This window comes from Lepidochelys olivacea (genome assembly GCF_965140295.1).
Source record: "Lepidochelys olivacea isolate rLepOli2 genome assembly, chromosome: 13".
NCBI lineage: Eukaryota > Metazoa > Chordata > Testudines > Cheloniidae > Lepidochelys > Lepidochelys olivacea.
The window spans coordinates 7321398-7347099 of NC_140423.1; the positions used below are offsets into that span (position 1 = coordinate 7321398).

The following is a 25702-nucleotide window of genomic DNA, read 5'->3' on the forward strand; positions in this document are numbered from 1 at the left end:
CTCAGGCTCAGATAAAGGAGGACTGTTGTGTACTTTGTACAGCATGAACCTGAGTCCTGCTCTCAGCCACAGGTCCTCCCGCTGCCACACATTCTGGGACTCAACTCTTTGTGTTTACAGAGGATATTTTTCTTACCTTGAATCCTGGCATTCCTGGAGGACCCGGAGGGCCTGGGGGGCAGAGAGCTGGACACTACACAAAACAAACATTCGTGGGTTTAGCTAGCACAGACAATGGAGCAAGGTGGGTGTCATTATTATTGAAGGGGAAAATATGCTGGTCAATAATACTAACACTAATACCTAGCTCTTATTTATTGTTTGCAGGATTGCTGTAGTCAGGTCAATTCCAGGACATGAGAGAGACAAGGAGGGGGAAGTAATATCTGTTATTGCACCAACTTCTGTTGGCGAGAGAGACAAGCTTTGGAGCTACAGAGCTCTTCTTCAGGTCTGGGAAAGGCACTTAGTGTGTTAACTGCCCGATTCATCTTGAATGTTCTGCTGTGTAACACTGAGGGCAAGTCTACACTTAAAACACTGCGTGGGCACTCCTGTAATGCTTTCATGAAGACACTCTAAGATGAGGGGAGAGAGCTCTCCGGTCTGCATCGTTAATCCACCTCCCCGAGAGGATTAACTCTCCCGCTGACATAGTGCTGTCTACGTGGGGGGTTAGGCTGGTATGACTACATTGCTCAGGGGTGTGGATTTTTCACACCCCTGAGTGAAGTAGTTATACCGATATAGGCCTGTAGTGTAGTGTAGACCAGACCAGAGTACCTTTCCCAGACCGGAAGAAGAGCTCTGTGGCTCCAAAGCTCATCTCTCTCTCACCAACAGAAGTTGGTCCCATAAAAGATATTAACTCCCCCACTTTGTAGCTCTTATAGCACTTTTCATCCATAGAACTCAAACACTTTACAGAGGAGGCCAGGATCACTATCCCATTTTACAGATGGGGCTACTGAGGCACAGGGAGTTGCCCTAGGTCACCCAGCAGGCCAGCGTCAGAGCTGGGAATAGAACCCAGATCTCCTGAGTCCCCGTCCAGTGCTCTATCCACTAGGCTACACTGCCTCCAAAAAAACTGAACATTTCATGAAAAAAAAATCTACATTTTTCAACAAAATTTTAGAAATGTTCAGTCCAGTTCTAGTTAATAACCTCCAGGTTTGCTTCCTGTGATGCTGGAATCTGTTCTGTGGCCTAATTAGCGGGTCTGATTAACACACGAAAGAGGTAATGGCTGTCACTTCATACTCTTTTCAACAACAGGAGATGAAGTGAGCTTTAGCTCACGAAAGCTCATGCTCAAATAAATTGGTTAGTCTCTAAGGTGCCACAAGTACTCCTTTTCTTTTTGCGAACAACAGCAGAGTATTTTCTCAAGTCTAAACTTAGCAGGTGGCCTCGGGGGCTTGGGAGCAAAACATGAAACAAAACTGGGCACACGAATGGATTCTGTAATCCAGGCTGCAAAGCCCCAACTCAATTTTAGACATCTCCTATGAACATATACCTAGGAACTCAGGATTGGAAGGGACCTCCTGGGTCATGAGTCCAGCCTCCTGCTATCACAGGCAACTCCAGCATAGAATCCTGTTCATAAACTTACCAAGCTCCATCTCAAAACTAGTTAGGTTATTTGACCTCACACCTCTGATGATTAGAAAACCTTCTTCTTTTGCATCACCCAAGACAATCACCTACTGTACATGTCAATGGGAGTTGCATACCTGAATCCAGAGTAATATGGTCTCTTCTAGCTAGACTTCCTAATATTGTCTGTGACCCTGGCTGAGTCTGGAAAACATAGGGCCTATAGACATCAATACTCACTTCCATGGGCTTTGAATCAGGCCCCAAACCTCCTTATTCTAAAGAGAACAAGGATATTTACTTACAGCAGACCATGTCCACTGATCTTGCTCTGCTGAAAACCTGGGGCTTAGTCATGCAAACAGTTAGGAATACACTTAGCTTTACACCCATTTGAAGTTGTATTGATCTCACCTGATCAAAGGAAAGGCTCACACAGAAGAGTTTATAGGAATGGGAATTTACTTAAAAACGAAGCAAACTATCAGATTCTCAAGCTGTGTCTGGCCTGCATAGGAGAGTCTTCTAGAATTTCACAGGGATTAAATCAAAAACTGTATAAAAGTTTAAGGGGATTCTATAGCTAGTACTTCAAAAATCTATAGAAATAAAGAATAAGATCTTTCTATCGGGGTTTTTTTTTAAACCTTTGTATATAATTCTGTAGCAGGGAGATAATTTTCTATTAAATTCTATAGCATGGCCTAAAAAAATTACCAAAAAAACCCTTATTTTCTATTATATTCCATAAGTCTTTTCCATAAGGCAGTGTCAACAAGATAGAAGCTTTTTTGGTGTACTCTAATTAGGAAAGCAAAGAAGCTGTCATAACAACAGCTGTGAAATCTTGAAATGTCACTTATATTGCTCATTACCTTAATGTCTGTTTCATTCCTTTGAAATAAAGAAATCAAGACATTTGCTCAAAAAGGAAAGAACAAACAAGGCTTATGCCCATGGGAACAAGGTGCCGCTGCCCATGGAAATAAACAGCAAAACAAATTTGACCTTTTCTGTTTGAAACAGCTGCATGAAAAATGGTCTTCCCTTATGAAGTGCTAAAACTTGTTTTTATTAAACTGGCATGGGATCAAACATATGCAAAATCAACACTAGGGAAGCAAGGATCAAATTGAAGTAAAATGACAAGGAATAGCCTGCAACAGCACTAAAATATCTGCATATTTGAAAGAGTCCAAGGCCCTGATACGGCAAATACTCATGCACCTGGAAGACATTATCCACACAAACAGCCCCATTAATTTAATGGGATTACTCTCATAGATAAGGCTACTCCCAGGCATGTTTGCACCATCTAGCCCTTGTATGTTAAAACAGACCTATGTTCGCCCAGACCCATACATAAAAAATTGTTTAAGGGGTTAAGTTAAAAAATTGTTTCTACGATATAAAGAAAAACCTACCTGAAGGTCCCCGCCGCCATCAGGAAGAACCCCTGGAAGACCCTATAACCCAGAACATTTGACCTTTTAAATATATCAACACAAAGCACCAAAGGAAATGTTATCCTCAGAAAACATATTTTATTGACACAGATATTTTCCACTTCTGTATTCCCCTCAAAGCACTTCACAGACATTCATGAGTTAGCTAGGTCAATATATTTACACTCCTTTTACAGAGAGGTAAAATGGAAGCAGCACTAGGTTGAATGGCTTGCCTGAGTCACACAGGGGCAAGATGGCCAGGGCCAGGCCTATGAGCCACTTACATCCTCCAGATAAGGATGAAGCAAGGTCACCCACCTCACCTCGGTGGCAGAGTTAGCAACAGAACTCCAGAATCCAAGAGCCCTGACAGCTAGTCACATGCTCTAACCACTAGACCATACAGCTGCCAATGAAGTGAGCTGTAGCTCACGAAAGCTCATGCTCAAATAAATTGGTTAGTCTCTAAGGTGCCACAAGTACTCCTTTTCTTTTAACACAATAGCTGTGGCTTAAGCAGACCGACATAGAGGTGTGGTTATATCTGCAGGATGTGGGGAGGAACCACATTTTCCAAGGAGTAAATTTTCCAGAGGGAACCCCAATTCCATTTTCCCAAGATTGGTATCTTCATGAGAATTTCCCCTTATAGGGGTGGGACTTTCCACTCATTGTCCAATGCAGAAGTCTTTAAAGAAGACCCATCTCCTCAGTTATATGTAATTACCAACCACCCTACCCGCACAATTACTCCACTATACACAAAAGCTAGTTTTAGGATATGTCTGATAGAAACGTAACCCACGCTGACACAGCATGGCGTCCGTCCTGCTCTTGGGTGGCTGGTGGTGCGCACAGTGGTGGGGAAGCCAAGTACAGCCATAGCCAACAGAGGTGGCTGTTTTAGCTCACACAGTAGAGGCTCATGCTTTTAGATGCACAAGTTAAATCCCAACAGCCAGCAACCCATACAAGGGCATGGCATTACAAGAACACAGGGTCTGATCTAGTCCATCAGACTGTCGCTCCATCTAATACAGGCTCTTGTCACTGTCAGGGTAAGCAATCCCTCCAGACAGGGAGCTAGACATCTTCACAGGATCATCTGAGGGTGTTCAGCACGTCACCCGATCAGGCCCCAAGACCAGCTGTTTTTGAGGAATGCGAAGAAAAATCCCGTAACAATATGGCCAATCACACCATGGTTACCCGGGAGGAAAAATCTTGCCAGTGATCAGTGTATGCCCTGAAGCCACATGGCATTGTATCATGCCCCGTACCCCCAGCATCAGCAGGAATATTAAACACTTAAACACAGGAAATAAACAGTCATTGCTTTCCCTCTAATGCAGCATTTCTCAAAGGAGGGTCCAGGAGGGTATCCCAGGGGGGTCCGTGGGCCCTGCTGATCAATGCCTCCCTCTCCCTCCCATACCTCTCCCTCCCAGCGCCTCCTGCACACTGGGGAACAGCTGTTCAGTGGTGTGTGGGAGGGAGGGGAAGGAGCAGGTGTGCTCGGGGCAGGGAGGCAGAATCATGTCCAGGGCCGCTGGCCCCGCTGATCAAGTCAGCGGCCTGCAGGAGGCACTGGGAGGGAGAGGGAGAAGCGGGGATGGGGCGTGCTCGGGGGTGAGAAGAGGAGGGGTAGGGGAGAAGCGGGACGGGAAGAGGTCGGGCGGGGGCGGGGCCTGGGGCTGAGCAGCGGGTTTGGGGGGGTCTGCAAAATTTTTTAAATCAAAATAGGGGTCCTTGGATTCCTAAAGTTTGAGAACTACTGCTCTAATGCATTGTTTTTAGCTTGTAGAGAACACTTCAACTTAAGGGGGGAGTTTGAACCTAAAACAGCAAAAAAAAAAAGCAACTGTCCTGTCAGCTGCTTCCATGGGCACAAGAAGATGACTCCAAAAACCACACCAAGTTTAACTTTCTTCGTGCTTATTACACGGAAAAAATCGCAACTTACTGGAGGTCCTGGAGGTCCAGGCTGTCCTGGGAATCCTGGAAGACCTGATGGTCCCTAAAAGGAGTGAGAAATAATAAGAATTCCCATATACACCCTCTATAGAATCTCTCGGGGGGGGGGGGGGGAGAAGAGTTCACTGAAGGACCCAATCCTGTTCCCACTCAAAACAACAGACGTTTTGCTGTTCAATCCAACGGGAGTGGGGCAGGCCCCAAATACTATATATGAGATGAATGAAGATAAGGTGGTTTTCTTGGGACAATTTCACCATATTAACAACTTGAATGAAAATCTGAAAAGAAATTAAAGTGATATCACGTTTATTAATGCGGCATAAGGGGACATGTCTAGAAGAGGACTGAGCCCCGGTGTCTCTTCCTGCAGATGCTTTTGTGCCTGCCAAAGGAATTGCAAGGACAAATCTGAGTATTTGCACCTTCATTCCTGCAGTCAGAGGCATAAGTCCTCAGGACTTGCCCTTCGAAATGTGAATGCAAATTTTGTGGGGGACTGCAAAAGGAAGATTTGACCCAATATATTAAATAGCTTCATGCCAGTGACACACTTGAGCTCCAAGTGTGAGAAATCCCTTGCCACAAAGAATGGACACCATTGTCACCAGCTAACCTGCACACATGTGGCATGAGAAACAAAGCCTCCATTTGCAGTTACAGCTTACACACTCTGTAGACTTCAATCACTAGAGGGCAAGATGACTGAACACACTTGAGTAGCTCTGGCATGGTGGCTGACACATACCCACTGCACTAGCCAGTGCAGGGAATGGCACCTCCTGCTGGCCTATTCACAGAGCAAGTGTGGCATCACACTCTCATTAACCTTCCCAAGTGCAGCAAGAGGCCAGGAATAGACCTTGTTCTTCTGTGGCTGCAGGATGGTCAATCAACGGGAATTAAACAGCAAAGGAAACTCACAGGTGGCCCCTGAAGTCCGTTTCCACCCGGGAGTCCACTGGCTCCTGGAGGCCCCTGTAAAATAGAGTCAGAACATTACACATGCTGTTACCCAGGAGACCTCTCACAGTACAAAAGCAAACGCTTTACACTCCTCACCCCTCCCACTCAGGGACTGGTCCAATCTTACACCCCACTGGCCTGACGCTCCCTATACAAACACAGACACTGCCTGGCTACCTGTGCCAAGAAGGATCCCCTTTCAGGGGAAAGCAATGAAAAGTTCTCACCAGTTACAAAGCTGCTGCACCCTGTGGCTGCTCTAATTCACATCAGTGGCCAAACCGGCCTCCAGCAGTGTAAAGGTCGCAGCAGGCCACCCTTAGCCAGGGCTCCACACCCACTGGACTTAGCACAGCTCAGAGCACTCAAGGATCTGGGTCTGTGGGTGGGTTTTGGTGAAAATACCAAAGTAGAACACAAGCAATGTAATAATTTAGACCAGGCCTCAAAAAGGGGGTTCACTCTTAAAACTTAGGTCAACCTAGCTACGTTGCTCTGCAGTGTGAATTTTTCACACCCCTAAGCAATATAGCTAGATTTTCCCAACATTCTAGTGTAGACCAGCCCTGGGAAAGAGGCTGCTACTTACCGGAGGGCCTGGCAGTCCCTTGCCCTGAAAACAAAATTTAAAACAAAGAAAGATCATTTGGAAACTGACCACACAAAGAGTGGATCATTGTATCAAAAAAACACTTCCCCCACCCCAACACTCCTCTAGCCCCTATTATTCTAATTTAGTCAGAAAGTGGAGCCAGAGACAGTTACTGAATCCTAGAGTTGTCGTCTGTATTTTCCGTTCACTTTTCCTCTTTGTTGCCCATGGGCTATTCTCTGCTCTAAGATTCAGCCAGGGACCCATCAACGGGTCATGTGCACATATGAGGGGAGAAGTATAGCCTCCCCACCATTTTTTCTAACCTAGTTTTCTCTACAAATCTTTTGCTGTTGAGAAGCCACTTCTCTTGGCACCTGGTAAAAGCTACATTAAAAGAAAACCACCTCTCTGGGGACATGAAGAAAAAAAAAATACCATCCCCGACAAAATAAGGACTATGACCAAGTTAATGTTATGTGACCGAGTTATGTGGCCGGCTGCTGGCCCGTAAACACAGAGTTTAAGATGATATCGAGACCTCATAGATTCCAAGGCCACAAGGGACAACTGTGATCACCTAGTCTGACCTGCAGTATAACATAGGCCATGTCACATGTGCGTGAGGTATGTTATCCCATCTCGACTGTTCTGACCTTGGGAGCGGACAGTCTATTGAAACTGACAAGCAACCGAAACGCTTGACTCTTGGTGCACCTTGATATTCTGCCTCCTGGTCATAAGAAGAGAGGACCAGCAGTGTCTGTAGCATGCGCTAATAATGTTGCACGCTGCATTAGTCATGCCTGTTAGCTCCCTGGGCTGAGAAGCTGGATTTTTAATACCATAATAGTTACCACCTTGAAAAAGGCTATTTGATTTTTCAGCATGAAGGAGCCATGGTTTTTTAAATGCAGTATTTCAGTGGAGAGGTTATATCCGGAATTAAACACACGTCCATCATTTAACTTCCTGGTAGGCTTTTTGCGGGGCTTTGTTACCAAGTCATCAGTACTGATCAATGTGGATTTAGCTCTAAATTTTTCCATACCATTTGTTCAAATAGCTACGGTTCAATGCGACTCCCTGGTAAATAAAGAGATCTTCTAACACAGCTGTGTGGATTTCAGAATTATTATAAAATCTCTGAGGATGCTTAACCAGCTGGATGGTTCAACAGGCTGAATGTTCTGACAGCTCCTTTTTACAAGCTGGAAAAGACTTTATATTGCCCCGTGCAATGCCGATGAGTTAGCATATGTCCACTGTTGACAGGAACCACACTGGGTAATTTATAAATGTTGGGCCAAAGCCCACTGAAGCAATAGAAAGTCTCCCACTGACTTCAGTGGGCTTTGGATCAAGCCCTTGAAGGCTAAAACTGGTTTTATGTATTTTAAATATATATATTTTATATAACACCCTCCCCCGAACATCTCTACTTAGTACATGATCCCTTTTCATTTCTGAGCCCTTATGTTTGGTTCAAGACAAGACCCACATCTTTTCTTCCCCTGTGATCCGACCCTCACAATGAGATAGCTGTCATCAAAATGGGCTTTGCTGGTACTTTACTATGGGGAATTCTGCACCTTTATTACACTGCACAAGTCTGCACATTCTCAGAGTTACTTACAGCTGGTCCAGGTGGCCCTGCAGGTCCTAAAGCACCCTGTAGAATTAGAAACAACAGAATATGAGTTAGCGGGTCAGGCCTCTTCACAGAAGTAAAAAGGGAGTTTCCAATCCAGATGTCAGCCTGCTGGCTCATACCATCCAGAACTCACCAGATCATGGGATCACCTTCCCCTGGGGAAGTTCAATAGCATCTTACACCACACACATGGAAAAGTGAGACTCAGTTCACAGACCTGAGTAAAAGACCCTTTGACATGTCTGATTAGTTAAATGATTCAAGAACATTCTTGATGCTCAAGACAGAGCCCCCAGGAACCTCTTTCCTACTCTCTTAGAAAATCTGTGAGCCGAGATTAAAACATGAGACTCCACTAAGTGAGACTAAATATGGGGAACCACAACACACAACAGGCCCCAGATTGGTCACTGGGAATCTTTAAAGTTTGCTACAGATATAGCAAATCTCACTGGCTCTCATTTGAAACATCCTGTTTCATACTTACTTCATGCTGTGGATGAGAGCTATATTTGAAATCGTTTACAGGATCGGGACCCAACTGTACTGCATTTTATTAATTCATACATTTCTCCTTTAAGCAAAGATGTTTAGATTTCATGACTTGTCTGTTTTTGCAGGCTATTCTGGTGTTATTTCCCTTTTGCTTTTGCATTCCAAACCTTAAGCTTCATTTACAGTTTTCTGAGAATGTTTGCAATCTTAAATTTTACTCTAAAATCAAATCACTGAAGTTGCTAAGTTCCTGCCTCATTACAGATAAGACAGACAGCTGGGCTTTTTTAATCCCTTTGTTGTGTTCTGAGTGTGCCAATTCTGGAAAAAACATATGAAATTAATCATTGGTTAATGCTCCAAAGAAGACTAAATGGAAATGGAAAATGAATGAAGAAAACACTGTTCCCTGCATGTTTACAGCCACTGAACACAATGAGTTACAGAATGGCAGGCCTCCTGTAACTTAATCCCTGCCCTTGTTGCCATGTGAAATGACAGGAAAGATTTGGGCTTATTCACATTGGTGTTGAGGGCAAACACATTCCCCTCTGAGTAAGGGACTGTGCTCAGTGGTGGGTGCTGAATCATACAATTCCCCAGATGTCTTCCCTACAAATATCTGGAGACTCAGAGAGCTTATCTATAAGCACAGTGCAGTACTGACTATAAATAAAACATTAGCCAGCAATACGATAAATCTCACGGCATAGATGATCATTCATACTAATGCCACGCCCAGCGGACTGTAACGTCAAACAGGGTTGTCATCCCCACCTTCTAAAAACTGGCAACAGGTTTGTATTTCTTTGAGAAGACTCCATGACATCTTTAGTGACCCTGGAGTCTTCACTCCTGCAGGCCGGGTTTTGCAAAATTTTTTGGTGTGCCAATATGCCCAGGATCAGCCTTTTGACTGTGTAATTAACCTACCTTAAAATCTACACTGTACCGGAACAGTCAGCAACAAGCCTTAATGCAGTAACAGATCCTGGAGCTTGAGGGAATATTTGCACTGCACACTAAACCGAGGCTCCAAGTCAGGTTTGAGCTCAAGCCCCCCTTCCATCCACACACACACACACCCCAATCTGACTCCAGTCCGCAAGTATTCAGGACCCAGGTTGCGGGGGAAGATGGGTCAGAGCCCAAATCACACTGTGACTCAGGTCCAAGCCCTGCCATTTTGCAGAGTGGACACAGGTCAAGCCACAGACCCAAGTCAGACGTTCTGCATAGTGCACTGTGGATGTTAGCATGGCTGTAAGACTCAAGTTCAGCAACTGCAAACCCAGGTTCACAATGCAGTGCAGAGGCTTAAGCGAGGGCTTGGAAACATCCAGCCTGGGTCCCATAGTCCCGGGCTTACAATGCAGTAAATGCACCCCTAGTTAGCTATTACCAGTCTATTGTCATATCAAAAAAATGACCTTCATCAAGACAGGCTTTTGATGACACCAGTAACAATGAAGAATTCCCAAGGAAATAGCATGGTATGCTCCTAGCAAATGAAGAATTCAGAGACGTTTCTGCGTGGCATACTAATGCCTGAGTGGGACTTCTCCCATGCTTAGGCACGGATGTAAACCTTGCAAGATCGGGTCCTAAAATCCTAATTTAATTTCTAAAGGGCTAGATTGTGAGCCCCTAGTGTGGAGCAGCCGTTGCTGTTGTAGAAGGAGGTAACTACAGGAACCAAAGGTTATCTTCCACCATGGAAGGTGGGGACAGATCAGGGAATCACATGCTTGATTGCAGGTGCTGGTTACTACTGTGTCTGATGAGGTTTAAATACAAGCTCTCCGTGCTTTAGATCACCCTCCCCCTGACAAGTAGCCCCACTGATATCAACACTGTTATTAATGTGAGCAAAGGGCCTGCAACCAGGCCCAAACGAACTGCCTAAGGGGTATTGCTGATCAGGACCAGTTAACAAAAATGGTATTAGCAATAGCTGAATGTATAATCCGCCAGCTCTGCCACCCGTGCTGAAGAAGCTGCACAGCAATGGAAGACCTCAACCCATTTCAGAACCATCATAAACCAACAATAATATTGAAAGGCAAATAACGTGTCACCATGAAAAAGGGGGTGGGTCCAATATACAATCCGATTTACATTAAACCTGAAAAACACCCCAGTGGCAGCTTCTCCCTTGCCTTAGGGCTGCTTTGTGCCACTCTGTCTGCCCAAAACAGCCCTACAGCGGCATCCTACAGCAATACAGCTCCTACAAGACCCTCCTTGGAGACAGTGTAGGGGGCACGTGCAGGGAAACCAGAACTTGGCTGGGGCTTCCCTACATCTCAGCAATTCCCAGCTGCTGTATCAGCCCCGCAGGGACATTGATGGCCACTCTAAGGTACACCCAAGGACCAGCCCTGTGCACAGCCAGACCAGGATCTGAGCAGCACAGAAGGGAGCTCAAAGCCTCAGTCAAAGATGTGGGTCAGTATTTTCAGGGGCCTTTGGGAAAATGGGAAGGGGAGAAGCTGAAGCAGACCTCCTGGGGGAGCGAGTTCCACTCCCTAAATGCACCTGTATCTACCAGGGAAAATGGAACAGTTTACTTCTTATCTCAAATGACTGGCGCACACAGGATCGATGTCTACAGAACATAACTTAGGAAGCTGCGAGGTACCCAGGAACTAAAGGTTTATACAAATCCATGCATGGGAAATGCATGGGAGTTCCACAGAAACCTGCTTCAATGTGAATCTCTGGGTATTTGGGCAAAACCTCAGTAGCAGAGTCTTTTTAAAGTTTTCACCACCATTGTTAGTCTTAGAGAACAATTTATCGGTCCAAGTAACACACCATCTGGCCTTCCCACGATATTGCTACCACCTGGGAAATGAAAGAGCATCAGGAGACCAGCTCTCATGTTATTTCAGTGCCATCAATGGCTCCAGGAAGCTTGAAAAAGTCAATGAAATGTGTAAACACACAAATAGTAGACCCCACGCCCGACCCTCTTTTCTACTGAGAAGAGTTTCTGCTTGAGTTTAAGCTGACTGATGTTCTCAAAGTTCTTAGCCTATTCTTAACCAGAAAGGAAGGAGGTTTAGCTGTGACGGAGTGAGGAAAATACAGCCAGACAGCACGTTGACTTAATTATTCATTTTAACAAGCATGAGGGAGGAGGAGGAGGAGGAGGAGATGTGCCACTCTTATTCAACGTGAGTTATAGTGAGCTCATTTTTTGTTCAATGGCACCAACACAGGCCTCACATTGAATTTTTCTATGCTGCGTTGATGCTCACGACACGAGATAGAATGGCTTTGTTCTCCAGCACCCACAGCTCTTTACCTGCGTCGCTACTATTGTTCTCAGTTGCTGCGATTCCAGGGAAAAGGCAGAACTCAGAACAGTAAATGGGGAGGTGACAGACTCAGACACACAAGAAGCGACGTATTTATTTATAGGACATTTTAAACTTAATGCTCAGCCAGTAAAAATCACCATCCATTTACACAGAAAGCCCCATGCGAGTGGACTGCTCGTCTGTTACATTCGCGGACCCTCAGGATCCGATTGCCGCAGGGTCACAAAACGCTTGTCCAAAATCCATGCCCAATTTGCACATGCAGTTCCCATGAGGGCATACACAAACGGTCGATTCTGCCAGTGTGTATGTGTAATTGTGCATGGGGACTGCAAGCACAAACTAGAACCACCGCACATGCCATGGTGAACTTAGCCCCCGGGTTTTCAGAATTTCACCCACATAATTGCATACGTAGGCCCAGATATTGAATCGGGCGGCATGCATGGAACCCCTGTGAAATTGCCAAAAGAGCTCCCTTGTCCTCCCAGCAACTCCCCAGGGAAAGAGCGTGAAGGTCAGGTTCCCACTTGAAGAGCAGCCTTCGCGGGATTTTCTCCTTGTCTTGGGGACTGTGTCAGGCTGCCAGGGGTGCCTTTGCACTCCACTTGCCTTGGCTGTTATTCTTTTTTGATTTTTTTTTGGGTGGGGGGGTGTATTTTTTTAAATGCACAGTTTAGAAATGGGTGGGGGGAGGGAAGTGAAAGCAGAAGCATAGACAATAAATTGCAGGTGTCTCTGAGACAACACTGGCACAAATGCACCCTAACAGCCCCATTACCTTCTACTGAGGAATTTTGTGTGTGTTTGGAGACTAGTCCGTCAAGAAATATAGCATCTTTCGGAGCCTGTCAAATTAGGCTGGGATGAACCAGTTCTGATAAAACTCTCGCATGCCACCACCCAAAACTTACTGAACCAGAAGTTATTTTTCTATGGGCTAGGATTTTTTAAGGGGCCTAAGGGTGCATAATCCTCCTGGATCCTTTAAACATGCCAGTCTTAGAGTTCAGAAGATTTATGATAACTTTCACTGCATGTTCTCTTTCATGCCTTCCCACGTCCTGGTCCAGATTGCTGTCAGGAGTGGAAGTACTTAAATATTATGGCCATGTATTTGGGTTCCACAGAACATGCCTGGGAAATGGAAGGGACCTTTATTTTCAGAGGGATTTAAAAGGAAGCCAAAGGACCCTCACTCATGGTTAAAACTTGGCACCCAATCGCTCAGCCAGGAAGCCATTATTTTAATTCAGAACTATTTCAGGGGCATTTTCTGAGTTTGAAAAGAGTCTGAAATTATATCCAATTCAGAGTGTGATAACAGGACAGATAGAGCTGGAAAACAACTCAGTAACTGCTGGTCAGAATGTCTACTTGGTGATCCCAGGAAGCACTGCCATTCCACCCCAAAATGTCTGCATACCAACCCAGATTAGAAATGTTTTCCCTTATTAAATTTAAAGAGGATGGTTAAGCAAACAGATTTCTGAGGCACCAAGTGCCTCATTAAGAAGAGTCTTGCTAGGAACAGGCTGTAATCCGATAAAAATCAACTCTGTTGCAAATGTCAACCCCACCATTGTCCTACTGCATATAACTCAGGTTTTCTTCTGATCGCTTTCATCTTTAACCCTAAAACCTTTACAACCACGGAAGACAAGGCTAGATACCTCTCCTGTAAAAAGAAAATGTTAAGTTCCTGACACCTACTGAGTTAAACCTGGATTCTGCTCCCACTGAAATCAATTGCACAACTCCCATTGACTTCAGCAAGGCAAGTTCAGGTCCTTAATACATAGCAATGAAGGTTCCTTCTACTTTTCAACAATTATAGGTCAATATGCAGTCCTGGAATCAGATGGTATGACACAGTTCAGTGGAGGTGCATCAGTTAATGTATTTTCTGACTCAACTCATTCTCCTGATAACACTGTGCTTTCTTTTATGATTGGAAAATGATCTTACTGTAATTTTTTATAGTGGGGCAATATTATTTCTGAATATACATGGATACAGTATATAAAATGCATGCCTAATATGGCATTCTAAATTCAGACATAAATATGAATTATGAGTTCTAGAAAGTAGTTGAGTCTTGGTATTTGCTCAGAGATCCACTAATTTATTGATGCATTCCACATTGTAAAAAGAAAAGGAGTACTTGTGGCACCATAGAGACGAACAAATTTATTTGAGCATACGCTTTCGTGAGCTACAGCTCACTTCATCGGATGCATTCCACTGAATAATAAATTCTCCTCACTGTATTTTCCACTGAATGCATCCGATGAAGTGAGCTGAGGCTCACGAAAGCTGATGCTCAAATAAATTGGTTAGTCTCTAAGGTGCCACAAGTACTCCTTTTCTTTTTGCGAATACAGACTAACACGGCTGCTACTCTGAAACCATTCTACATTGTGTACAGTATAAAACACTAAACTTCAAACAGCCCTGTCATAAATATAAAGGGAAGGGTAAACACCTTTAAAATCCCTCCTGGCCAAAGGAAAACCCTTTCACCTGTAAAGGGTTAAGAAGCTAGGATAACCTCACTGGCACCTGACCAAAATGACCAATAAGGAGACAAGATACTTTCAAAAGCTGGGGGGAGGGAGAAACAAAGTCTCTCTCTCGCTCTGTGTGATGTTTTTGCTGTGGACAGAACAGGAATGGAGTCTTAGAACTTAGTAAGTAATCTAGCTAGTTATGCATTAGATTCTGATTCTTTTAAATGGCTGAGAAAATAAGCTGTGCTGAATGGAATGTAGATTCCTGTTTTTGTGTCTTTTTGTAACTTAAGGTTTTGCCTAGAGGGATTCTCTATGTTTTGAATCTAATTACCCTGTAAGGTATTTACCATCCTGATTTTACGGAGGTGATTCTTTTTACTTTTTCTTCTATTAAAATTCTTCCTTTAAGAATCTGATTGCTTTTTCATTGTTCTTAAGATCCAAGGGTTTGGGTCTGTGTTCACCTATGCAAATTGGTGAGGATTTTTATCAAGCCTTCCACAGGAAAGGGGGTGTAAGGGTTGGGAGGATTTTGGGGGGAAAGACGTTTCCAAACGGGCTCTTTCCCAATTATATACTTGTTAGACGTTTGGTGGTGGCAGCGATAAAGTCCAAGGGCAAAAGGTAAAATAGTTTGTACCTTGGGGAAGTTTTAACCTAAGCTGGTAAAAGTAAGCTTAGGAGGTTTTCATACAGGTCCCCACATCTGTACCCTAGAGTTCAGAGTGGGGAAGGAACCTTGACAAGCCCTTTTAAAATCTTTTGATCTTTTAAATCTTTAAAATCCTTTGGCATCAGCAATAAGGTGATAATCTCACAGCCAAAATTAACTGTTTTCTTGTTTAAAAACTTCTCAGGGATGACAATGCCATTGGTATAGGAACAGTCCCACTACTAAAGTCAATGGGAGTTGTGGACAGTGGGAGAACAGACCTAGAGTGTCAGAGTAACTGAACTATTTCATTAGGGTGCTTTAGAATCTCTTTGCAAAACCAAGAGAGGCAGAGCCTTTATGGGAGAACAGAAACATTTATCAATAATATGGTAACAGAAGCTAAAAATCTCTTGTGAATACACTGCCATATGCCAAGCACACCTGTTCATAGTGACAGCCAGAAGAGCCTTTTTACACATAGAGGCCCAAGTTTAGGAAAACATCCTTATTCAAAAAAGTACTTAAGTATGTGCTTAACTTTAAGCACATGCTTACACCCATTGAAGACAGTACGCACATGCTTGTATTGCATTGACTGCAACGGTTCTTACGTGCTTTCTTGAATAAGGGTCAGAGGAAACGAAGTTAGGATAGCAATGCTGCAGTGCTAAAGCTCTGTTTTCAAATTCAACAATTTCTTCCCATGCTTTTATTACACTGACTATAAAAAGACTTCCTAGATGGATCGCTGACCTTAAAAAGATGCTTTAAATATCAACAGATCTAAAATTTGCACCCTGCTGACAAACCGGTTTTCAAGACCTGGGAACATGTCTCATCTGAGCATACAGTTAGGTCGTTGTGTGTGCTAATCATGAATTTGCATGCTTCAGCTAAATGCTTAAAGTGTGAGTTACTTTGTGCATACATCAAATACTCAGGTACCCTGTTTGCACATGGATATCAGGTGTGTGCGCTCAAATGGGCACGTGCAAATATGGGTAACAGAACGTGCAAATGAGGCACAAACTCACTCCTGTTTGTGTGGTCCAGGCCTTCTTTGTATTGAAAATCAGGGCTAGATCCTAGGAGGTGCCAAGCATCCCCAACATTCCCCTTGAAGGGAAGTTGAGAGCACCCATAACTTCACAGGATCAGGCCCTTGGGCCCCGTGGGTGGGGATTTTCAAAAATGTTCAGCGTTGGCCTAGCTGTGCTCCCACTGAAGTCAAAGATAAAAACACTCACTGACTGCGATGGGAGCCCAGTTCAGCCAAAGGTGAGTGCATCAGAAAACCTCCCCCTAATTATCTCCTCTTTGTACACAACACCCTTCCACACCTTCTGTTTTTACTGAAGACGACTGCAACAGAGATGGCGTCTCAAGTGGAGAATGCCAACACAGATGGGAAGCAGCCAAGAGCACAGGTTTGCTCCATGACTGACCATGCTTGAGAACCTAACACAATGTAATACCTAAGGCAGACATCTCTCTTTCCCATAGTGCCCCTTGGCAGCGTTCCTATAAGCAGGTATTACATGAAATGGAAAAAAAGAAAATCCATCTTGCTTCTTGCTGTGAAGGCTGTGACACCCATGCTGATGCAACTAATGAGGTCACCATGTCAAGTGTGACCACGACCCAGGAATGAATGAAAGACACCAGTCCACACAACTGATAAAAAAAAAAAAAAAAAAAAGCAGCAGTAGAAAAAAAAAAAAAAACCAGGACCCTGTACTCAAACCACAAATAAAGCCCTAAGAACGGTATTTGGATAAACCTGGAAAGCCTGTTAATTAAATTTATGTTTTACACAGGCTCTCTGAATGCGTCAAGGAGCTAGTTATGCACCAAAAGCATCACATGATCTGGTCTGCTAATGGTATTTCCTTATCCAGGACATCCAAGACCAGTTGCGTACATGGCTCTCTGAGGCAATTAGAAACAAACCAGTGAAATATGTCAACACGCAAACACCTGAAATACAAACATTAGACCCAGTGCACAACCCTAGATCATAATTGCATGGGGAAAAAAAAATTCTGGGAGATGAGAACAGCGGGTTGGTTTCAAGCATACAAGGGGTGTACTGGGCCTAGCACAATGGAGAAATGATCCATGACTAGGGCTCCTAGGTACTCGGACTATACAAATAATAAATAATATCCTAAATGTCACCAAGTTACAAAGAGATTTGAAATCACCATTGAGCAGTACCGTGAGAATATAAATGTAAGCAGACTAAGGATTTAAGTTCTATTACTTACTCTTTCTCCTGGTGGCCCATTTGGGCCGGGCGGGCCATCAGGTCCTGTTAAACCCTGGGACGGAAAGAAAGGCAGAGATAAGAGCAGAGAAGAAGACAGATCTAGAGCCTGTTGGAAACTCCAACCAATATCCCTATTACAGAAGAGCTAAGGGAGATGGGTGTCCAAATCCCATGAAATCCTGACCACCATCCTCTTCATGAGAAACCAGGGACGGAACTGAAAGTACATGGGTCTCTTCTGCTCGTTCAGCAAGTCTGGTGAAACATCCAAGTCAGTTACTGTTTAACCACAACTAAAATTTGGGCCAAATTTCCAAAGCTAGGGCCAACGGGTGCTCATGCAGCCCAGGGTGTGCTCCTACAGTGGCCTCAGAACCCCAGAGTTGTGCATGCAATTATCTGATGTGCCCATGCAAATGCCAGTTTTTGCATACAGTGGGTATATGTTGCACCTACTTTTGAACATTTTTGGCTCTTGAAGGTTTTGTCCTACTTTCATGGTTAGATCCCTAATCGGATATTAAAAATAAATGTCTTCATTTAATTTGCCTCTAAAGTAAATGTTCAAAACACATATGGCTGTTAAAAGGAAGTGTTATTCCATCAGTTATTCATTTTAAAATGGTTACAGTACTGATCATTTTAACTGTGATTTGGGGTGTACTGTTTAAAAACATGTCATGAATGTTAAGAAAAAAGAATCGATAGCCGTATGTTTCTGTGTCTTGAAACCTGTGAGGTTCCAGATTCTGGGACTCCGTTTCAATGCTTAGCTTGGTTTAGGAACAGTGTTATAAGGCCTGATCCTGCAAAGATTCCAGTGGAACTGCTCACATGAACGAAGTTATTCAGGTGTGTAAGTCCTGGCAGGATCGGGCCAACAAGCAATTCAAATCCCTCTTCTAGGATCACAATAAATGAGACAGCGCAATAATACCATACCTTTATACACAAATGTCTTCCATGTGCTGCAGTACCATGAAGGGATTCCCATACTCACTCTAAGTCAGGGGTGGGCAAACGTTTTGGCCTGAGGGTCGCATTGGGGTTGCAAAACTGTACGGAGGGCCAGGTAGGGAAGGCTGTGCCGCCCCAAACAGCCTGGCCCCCACCCCCTATCCGCCCCCTCCCACTTCCTGCCCCTTGACTGCCCCCACTCAGAACCCCCAACCCATCCAACTCCCCCCGCTCCTTGTCCCCTCACCACCCCCTCCTGGGACCCCTGCCCCTAACCGCCCCCTGGGACCCACCCCCATCCAACCCCCCCTTCTCCCTGTCCCCTGACTGCCCCTCTCCCATCCACACCCCCGCCCCCTCACAGCCCCCACTGGGACTCCCACCCCCTAGCCAACCACCCTCTGCTCTTCGTCCCCTGACCGTCCTCTCCTGGGACCCCCCACCCCTAACTGCCCCCCAGGACTCCCACCCCCTATCCAACTGCTCTCTGCTCCCTGTCCCCTATCCACACCCCTGCCTCCTGACAGGCCCCCCTGGGACTAGGGACTCCCACTCCCAACACTCCCCGTTTCCAGGCCCCTGACTGCCCCCAGAACCTCCGCCCCATCCAACCGCCCTCTGCTCCCTGACTGCCCCCGGGACCCTCCGCCCCCTTACCATGCTGCTCAGAGCAGCAGGAGCGCCCCACCCGGCTGGAGCCAGCTGTGCTGCAGGGGAGAGTCCGGGGGCGAGCCTCCCCGGCCGGGAGCTCAGGGACTGGGCAGGATGGTCCTAAGGGCTGGATGTGGCCAGCGGGCCGTAGTTTGCCCACCTCTACTCTAAGAGTACCCTACGCTTTGAGTGACCTATTTCTTGGAGTAAATTGCTCTTAATGGGCAGATGTGACTCAGTAGGACTCAAAATGCTTACGGTGTCCCTGTAAAAGCTACTAAAGAAAAGGAAAGTTTTAAGGTCAGAGTCAAATATAGGCAGGGGTTCAACATCTTAGAGGGAGGAAGGCAGTCACTGCCAGACAGATGAGGCAGTAGAAATGCAACATCGGGTCACAGTTTGGGTCCACCATGGGGAATGGAAAGGAGAGCATGGCCGGAGTGGGAAGGGAGAGCATGGAGTGACTGAGCCTGAAGGGAGAACATGGAGTGACTGAGCTTGGGACAAAGTTAGATGGAGTGGAATGAGTCCACAGAGATGTCAGGAAACCCGGAAGGCAAACATGAATTGGGTTTTGGAGACAGACCCAGGATTAAGTGATGGAGGATGGGCTGCTACTGGTCACAATTCCTAGGCCAAGAGTGACCTGGCTGTAGCATTGACCTCTCTGAAGTATCAAGAATGGGAATTTAAGGACATAAAAGAGAACCGTAATGGACAGGGAGGAAAGTGATTAACACGTGGATAAGGGATTTCAGCAAAGTCAGGGTTGGTGTAAGGACCAATCCAGGGAGAGTTCCAGAGAGGGTGACAGACAGCATACAGAAACAGAAGAGGTGGTGTGAAGAAGGCGATTTGGGTTAAGGATGAGTCCAGGTTTTCGGGCCTTGGAAGGAAAGTTAAGCAGAGTGCAGTGAAATCAGAGAGATGAGATAATGCAGGGTTTTGGTTGGTTTGTGTTTTTACCTAGGAGAAGAACTTGAGTCTTTGAAAGATTCGGTACTAAGAAGTCACGGTGTAGCGAGGACCTGATCGAGCCAGAGAGCAATGGGAGAGACGGGGCTCAGGCAGATGTCAACAGATCTAGAGCTGGGCTGCCATCCCCCTAGAAGCAGTGTTCAAGCCAGCAACGAAACAACTCAGAGGAAGGAGACAAAAGGAAAACAGGAAGAGGCATGTTTCAGAGTAACAGCCGTGTTAGTCTGTATTCGCAAAAAGAAAAGGAGTACTTGTGGCACCCTAGAGACTAACCAATTTATTTGAGCATAAGCTTTCGTGAGCTACAGCTCACTTCATCGGATGCATGCAGCTCACGTAACTGTAGCTCACGAAAGCTTATGCTCAAATAAATTGGTTAGTCTCTAAGGTGCCACAAGTCCTCCTTTTCTTTTTAGGAAGAGGCATGTGCTCCATAATGGAGGATAGCAAGTGTTAAACGTTTAGCCCAGCAAATATACAGGATAGTTAGGAAAACCATAAAAGGAGACTGACGAAGACATTGGGATAGATTCTCAGTGGGTATGAACAGTCATAGCTCAATGAAAAATCAGTGGAGCTATGACAATTTATACCAGCTGAGGGACTACCCCACTGCCTTTTCTCAAGGCATTGGAAATTGTCTAGTGGAAAGATGGCTAGTGTAACAAGCCTTATGAAGATCAGATATAGTGAGAGAGATATGTGCTCAGAAGCAGGCGATTAACCACTCAGAAGGGCAAACCTCACTAGTACATAAGGGTCAAAGATCAGAATGAAAGAGGTCGGCAGGTTGTGTAGGAGGTGAGAGAAGACAATCTCCAGAACCTTGCTGAGGAAAGGGAATGTACAATAATTACAGAAGCAACTGTATAGATAAAGGGACACTGCCAGGGAGTTTAGAACCAAATTTAGGTTATCTTTAAAAAAAAAATTACTAATAGTAACAAGACAAGTTTTTATAAGCCACTTTAAAAACAAATCAATTACATTTATGTTTAAAGATTTCCTCGTAGTGTTTGCAACCAAGCACCATAGCATTGCACTTGTCCAGATAATCTATTTTTATTTTCCTTGTTTATATAGTTTTTACCATCAGAATTTCACTCAGCTGGCAGAATGAAAGCAGACATGATGTATTTTGAGTCAGTTTCACTTCCAGGTTCTCATAGTACAAAGCTACAGCATTTGGATCAAGAGATGGAGAGCTGTACGTGATCTGGTTAGATGCTTGGTGGCAGGCAGTCGTAGTATGCTAGGCTCGGAGACCCACAATTCTCTGAATGCAGCTGCTGTGCTCTCATCAGGAAGGTAGATATGTGCTGATTTTAGGGCAGGACAGTGCACAATGAGCTACAGGACAGCAAAGAATAATGCCAGGCTGCAAGAAGTCCATGGAAGACTGGCCAGTTATGGTTTCAGTGCTCTACCATTGCATTCAAACCACTAGATCTCATACTAGTAATTGGCCTTTGGTAGCACCTTTACCACCAGATCACAGCCGTGCCTCATTTGCACTAAAAGCCAGCTGTACATGGACTAATGAAGCACATTCATTAAGCCTTGAAGAGCCACTGAATCCAAAAATATTAATTGGTTTACATTCATGCATTTTGAAAGGATTTAACCGACCAAACTTTATCAGTTTGATGTTTTGCTTCCTCATTCCTGAATCAGAAATGTGTGTGTCTATTTTCATACTTGATTATACAGCAGCTGTATCAGTGTTTCAGTAATTTGGCATCTCAAGATGGAAAGGACCAAAAGACATCAAGCACCCATACAGGACTGAAGAGGTTTATTCTGAACCTACTGGGAACCTAGAATCCACTTGCAACAGAACCTGAAGAAAATCTGAACTCTTGTAGGTTTGTTTACTCTTGGCTCATGCCACTGATGCTTCAGGTGGGTGCAAACAGCCCAAATAAAAGGAAGATTTTGAGGCTTGCACAATGAACACCTGATGATTTAAATGTTCTCTACACCTCAAATCTCCTGAAACTACAACAGCCAGAGGCTGTTCTGGGCCACTGGGAGTAACCATGAAGAGAGACAGTGCTGATCATATACATCATCAAAACAGGTCACTGACAGCCAGTGCCTAGGATAGACCACTGATGCGCTATGTTTTGACTTCGCGCCGATCAAAACATGCTGCAAAACCCAACAACTACTAAAATTTGCTGTTTGCATTGCTCTCTCATAAGATTTCCCCTGGTGCGTAAGACACAGACTCAGTTCAGCACCCACGTCTGCTGCTCCGGCAGAGCTAGTGCAAGTAACAAGCTGCTTTGGGCTCATGCCAATGTAAAATATTTTATCAATCCAAGAGAATAAGCTGAAATACTCACATCCACTCCAGGGAGGCCAGGTAACCCTGCTTCACCTGCCTTTCCAGGCTTCCCTGGTGCACCTTTCGGCCCCTAAACCAGATTAATAGACAGTCACTGTTAATATAATTACAGAAGCATGCTAAGACCCAATACAAGCTAGATCATGATCAGCTCATTTCTTAAAGTGCTAATTTTATATCCTGCAATGCAGGAAAATGTCTTCAAAATAAATGGATTTGATAATTAATCTACAAGTATGTAAATCTCCAGACACTTATGTGCTTTGGTTCATTTTTCTATAAACCTGGTAATTGTTTGGCACATCTTTCTTCTCATGCAGTTCCATGTACGTGTACTGATCCTCATTGCAGCCCTGAGCGCGCAGTGGGGTCAGGGTGGGTTGCAGCTGGCACAGTTCTGAGGAGACCTAGGACGACTCTAAGATGCCTAGGGAGCTAAAGAGGACCCTGGATGATCTCAGGAATGGGGGCGACATAATGCTAGCATTATCACATGCACCCTCTTCAGTTTTACAGAGCCAGAGTGGAGGATTGAGTCCCGCATGTTTTGCCACCTATAGCAAAGTCTGTCACAATATTTCATTTTGTCACTGAAGCTGCTTTACTCCACATTTTTGTTTGCATATTTTTTCCACTATCGGCCAAATTTCCAAGCTTGATTTTACAGTCCACGTTTGCAGGTAAAACTAAAAGCAGTTGCAGAAGTGTCCTATGCTCATTTTCAAGGTGCAAAAGCTGCATTGGCGTGTGCAAACCAAGCAACCAGAAGGATGCACAAATGACTGTTTGGACACCCAGACAGTAGTGTGCAAACTGGAGGCCAGAGCCGAGTGTACTGTGTAACAGTATAAAAACGCTGCATTTACCTAGCGTTCTCCCTCATGTTGAAAGAGCTGTGAAAACAATGTCTGCAAAAAGTCAAACAACAGTACAAGCCCTTTAGCGCCATTATTCTCATGCTTTATCCCAGATCCTCGGCTCTCCTAACTATGAAACAGGAAAGCATGTTTCTTCTTAAGTCAGTGCTGACTCCATGCTGCCGGTTGTTCTCTTTTGGCATACCAAACATGCAAACAGGAGCTCTGTTGCAGACTGAGAGGAGAAAGGGCAGTTTGTGACCCTTGCTGCTGAAAAACTAGTGATTCACATACATTATTCCTCACAGCAGATTTACAAGCGAGAGAGTAAATTAGTTGTTGATCAGCAAATACTTACTGGTGGGCCAGGTAAACCAGGTGGGCCAGGTTCTCCCTACAAGAATGAAAAAGACAATGAAACTGAAATCTCTGCCTGTCACAGTTTCTTTGCAGCAGCCACATACATACTCATTAGAGGTCCATTTTTCTCCCCAGGCCCACTTGGAGAATTGCCATGACTTGGGATGACCTGCATGTTAAAGGGTCTGCCTGTGACTTTCTATAGGCTAAGCAATTGATCCTGCCATCCTCTAAAACAGTGGTTCCCAAACTTGGTTCGTGGCTTGTTCAGGGTAAGACCCTGGCGGGCCATGAGATGCTTTGTTTACCTGGAGTGTCTTCAGGTATGGCTGCTCGCAGCTCCCAGTGGCTGCAGTTCGCCATTCCCAGCCAATGCGAGCTGCGGGAAGCTCCCTGATCCAATCTTCCATGTCTCTGAGGGTTGCCAATTTTGGTTTGACATAATCCTGGAGGTTTCATCACATGACATCTTTAATTAAAGATTACGGGATGGTGTCCCTAGCCTCTGTTTGCCAGAAGATGGGTATGGGAGACAGAGGATGGATCACTTGATGATTACCTGTTCTGTTCATTCCCACTGAAGCACGTGGCACTGGCCACTGTCAGAAGACAGGATACTGGGCTAGATGGACCTTTGGTCTGACCCAGTGTGGCTGTTCTTATGTTCTGAAAGATTAATCTTTAATTCCTGGAGACTCCAGGACAATCCTGGAGGGTTGGCAATTCTATCTAGCAAAACCCACGTATTCTTCACCAGCAACCTCTGGAGAGAGAGGCGATTCAGTTAACAGTTTTAATTCATGATGAACAGTTTTCAAGTACATAGAAGGTTGTTATGAAGAGGAGGGAGGTAAATTGTTCTCATTAACCTCTGAAGATAGGATAAGAAGCAATGGGCTTAAATTGCAGGAAGAACAGTTTAGGTTGGACATTAGGAAAAACTCCCTAACTATCAGGGTGGTTAAGCACTGGAATAAATTGCCTAGGGAGGTTGTGGAATCTCCATCATTGGAGATTTTTAAGAGCAGGTTAGACAAACACCTGCCAGGGATGGTCTAGATAATGCTTAGTCCTGCCATGAGTGCAGAGGACTGAACTGGATGACTTGTTGAGGTCCCTTCCAGTCCTATGAGTCTATGATTCTGAATTCTGCTCAAACAGCATAATTTATCCCAGAGCCTTCCAGGAACAATTTACACTCTGAGCTTCCTCAGAGGTAAAGCAAAGAGGAAGCCGTCTGGCCACGGAAGCTTTTACACATCATTCTGTTGAGCTGGTGATCCAAATGCAAAACCGGACACAAGAGGACATCCTGAGGATTTGTGACACTCTCAAGGGAACATGTGACCATAAACCAGTGGTGAGACAGACTACATGTGTCTGAATGGAATATATTCAAGGGCTCTGTTTCTAGGGTTAATCTTGGGAGGGTGAAGAAGGCACAAGCGAAAAACAACTGATTTCCATCCCTCCCAATTCAATTGCAAAAGTAAGGTAGCTGCCTACTGATAACATTGCACCATGAGGCAATGCTGCTATTTTCAGTGTTGCTGGTGAGCCAGGTTAAAATTACGGCATTGACAACCAGGCACAAAGGTGACAAAAAATCTCCAAACTGGACTTTGAGTTATAGCCTGTACAACAAAGGAGTCACCTCAACTACGGTTGCTGGACCACGCCTCCCCACACCCAACACTATGCTGCATATAAATATTGTTTAAAGATTAGCGTAGGCAATGGACCAAGCAATATGAAGGAATGGGAATTGTCTGAGCTTTATTTCATTTCCTTGGGAGGAATGCTCATCTTCTCTACACACCATGAGGATACGATGACCCATTGGTTTGGGAATCCCAGGGCTCAATCCCCTGCTCTCCCACCATCTTCCTTGAGCAGACCCTTGGTCTTGCTGTGCCTCTGTCTGCAACATGGGGATAAAAGCACCTCCCTCTTATGAGGATAAATGCATTACAAATTGCGAGGTGCAATGGGGCCCATCTCAGTACCTAAAACAGAACGATCAACTGCTGCAGACAAGCCTAGCATTTAATTAAT

General features: G+C 44.8%; 1 protein-coding gene across 1 annotated transcript in view; it reads right to left on the minus strand.

Moving 5' to 3' along the window:
• Positions 1-25702, minus strand: part of COL9A3 (collagen type IX alpha 3 chain) — a 72120-nt gene that overhangs the window by 39023 nt on the left and 7395 nt on the right. Inside the window, exons 3-11 of the mRNA XM_084646037.1 lie at positions 23646-23681; positions 22429-22500; positions 17493-17546; positions 8219-8254; positions 6580-6603; positions 5949-6002; positions 5014-5067; positions 3027-3068; positions 137-193 (exon numbers count right to left, since the gene is read on the minus strand). Coding sequence (XP_084502163.1) covers positions 137-193; positions 3027-3068; positions 5014-5067; positions 5949-6002; positions 6580-6603; positions 8219-8254; positions 17493-17546; positions 22429-22500; positions 23646-23681 — 429 coding nt within the window. The remainder of the gene's footprint in view (positions 1-136; positions 194-3026; positions 3069-5013; positions 5068-5948; positions 6003-6579; positions 6604-8218; positions 8255-17492; positions 17547-22428; positions 22501-23645; positions 23682-25702) is intronic.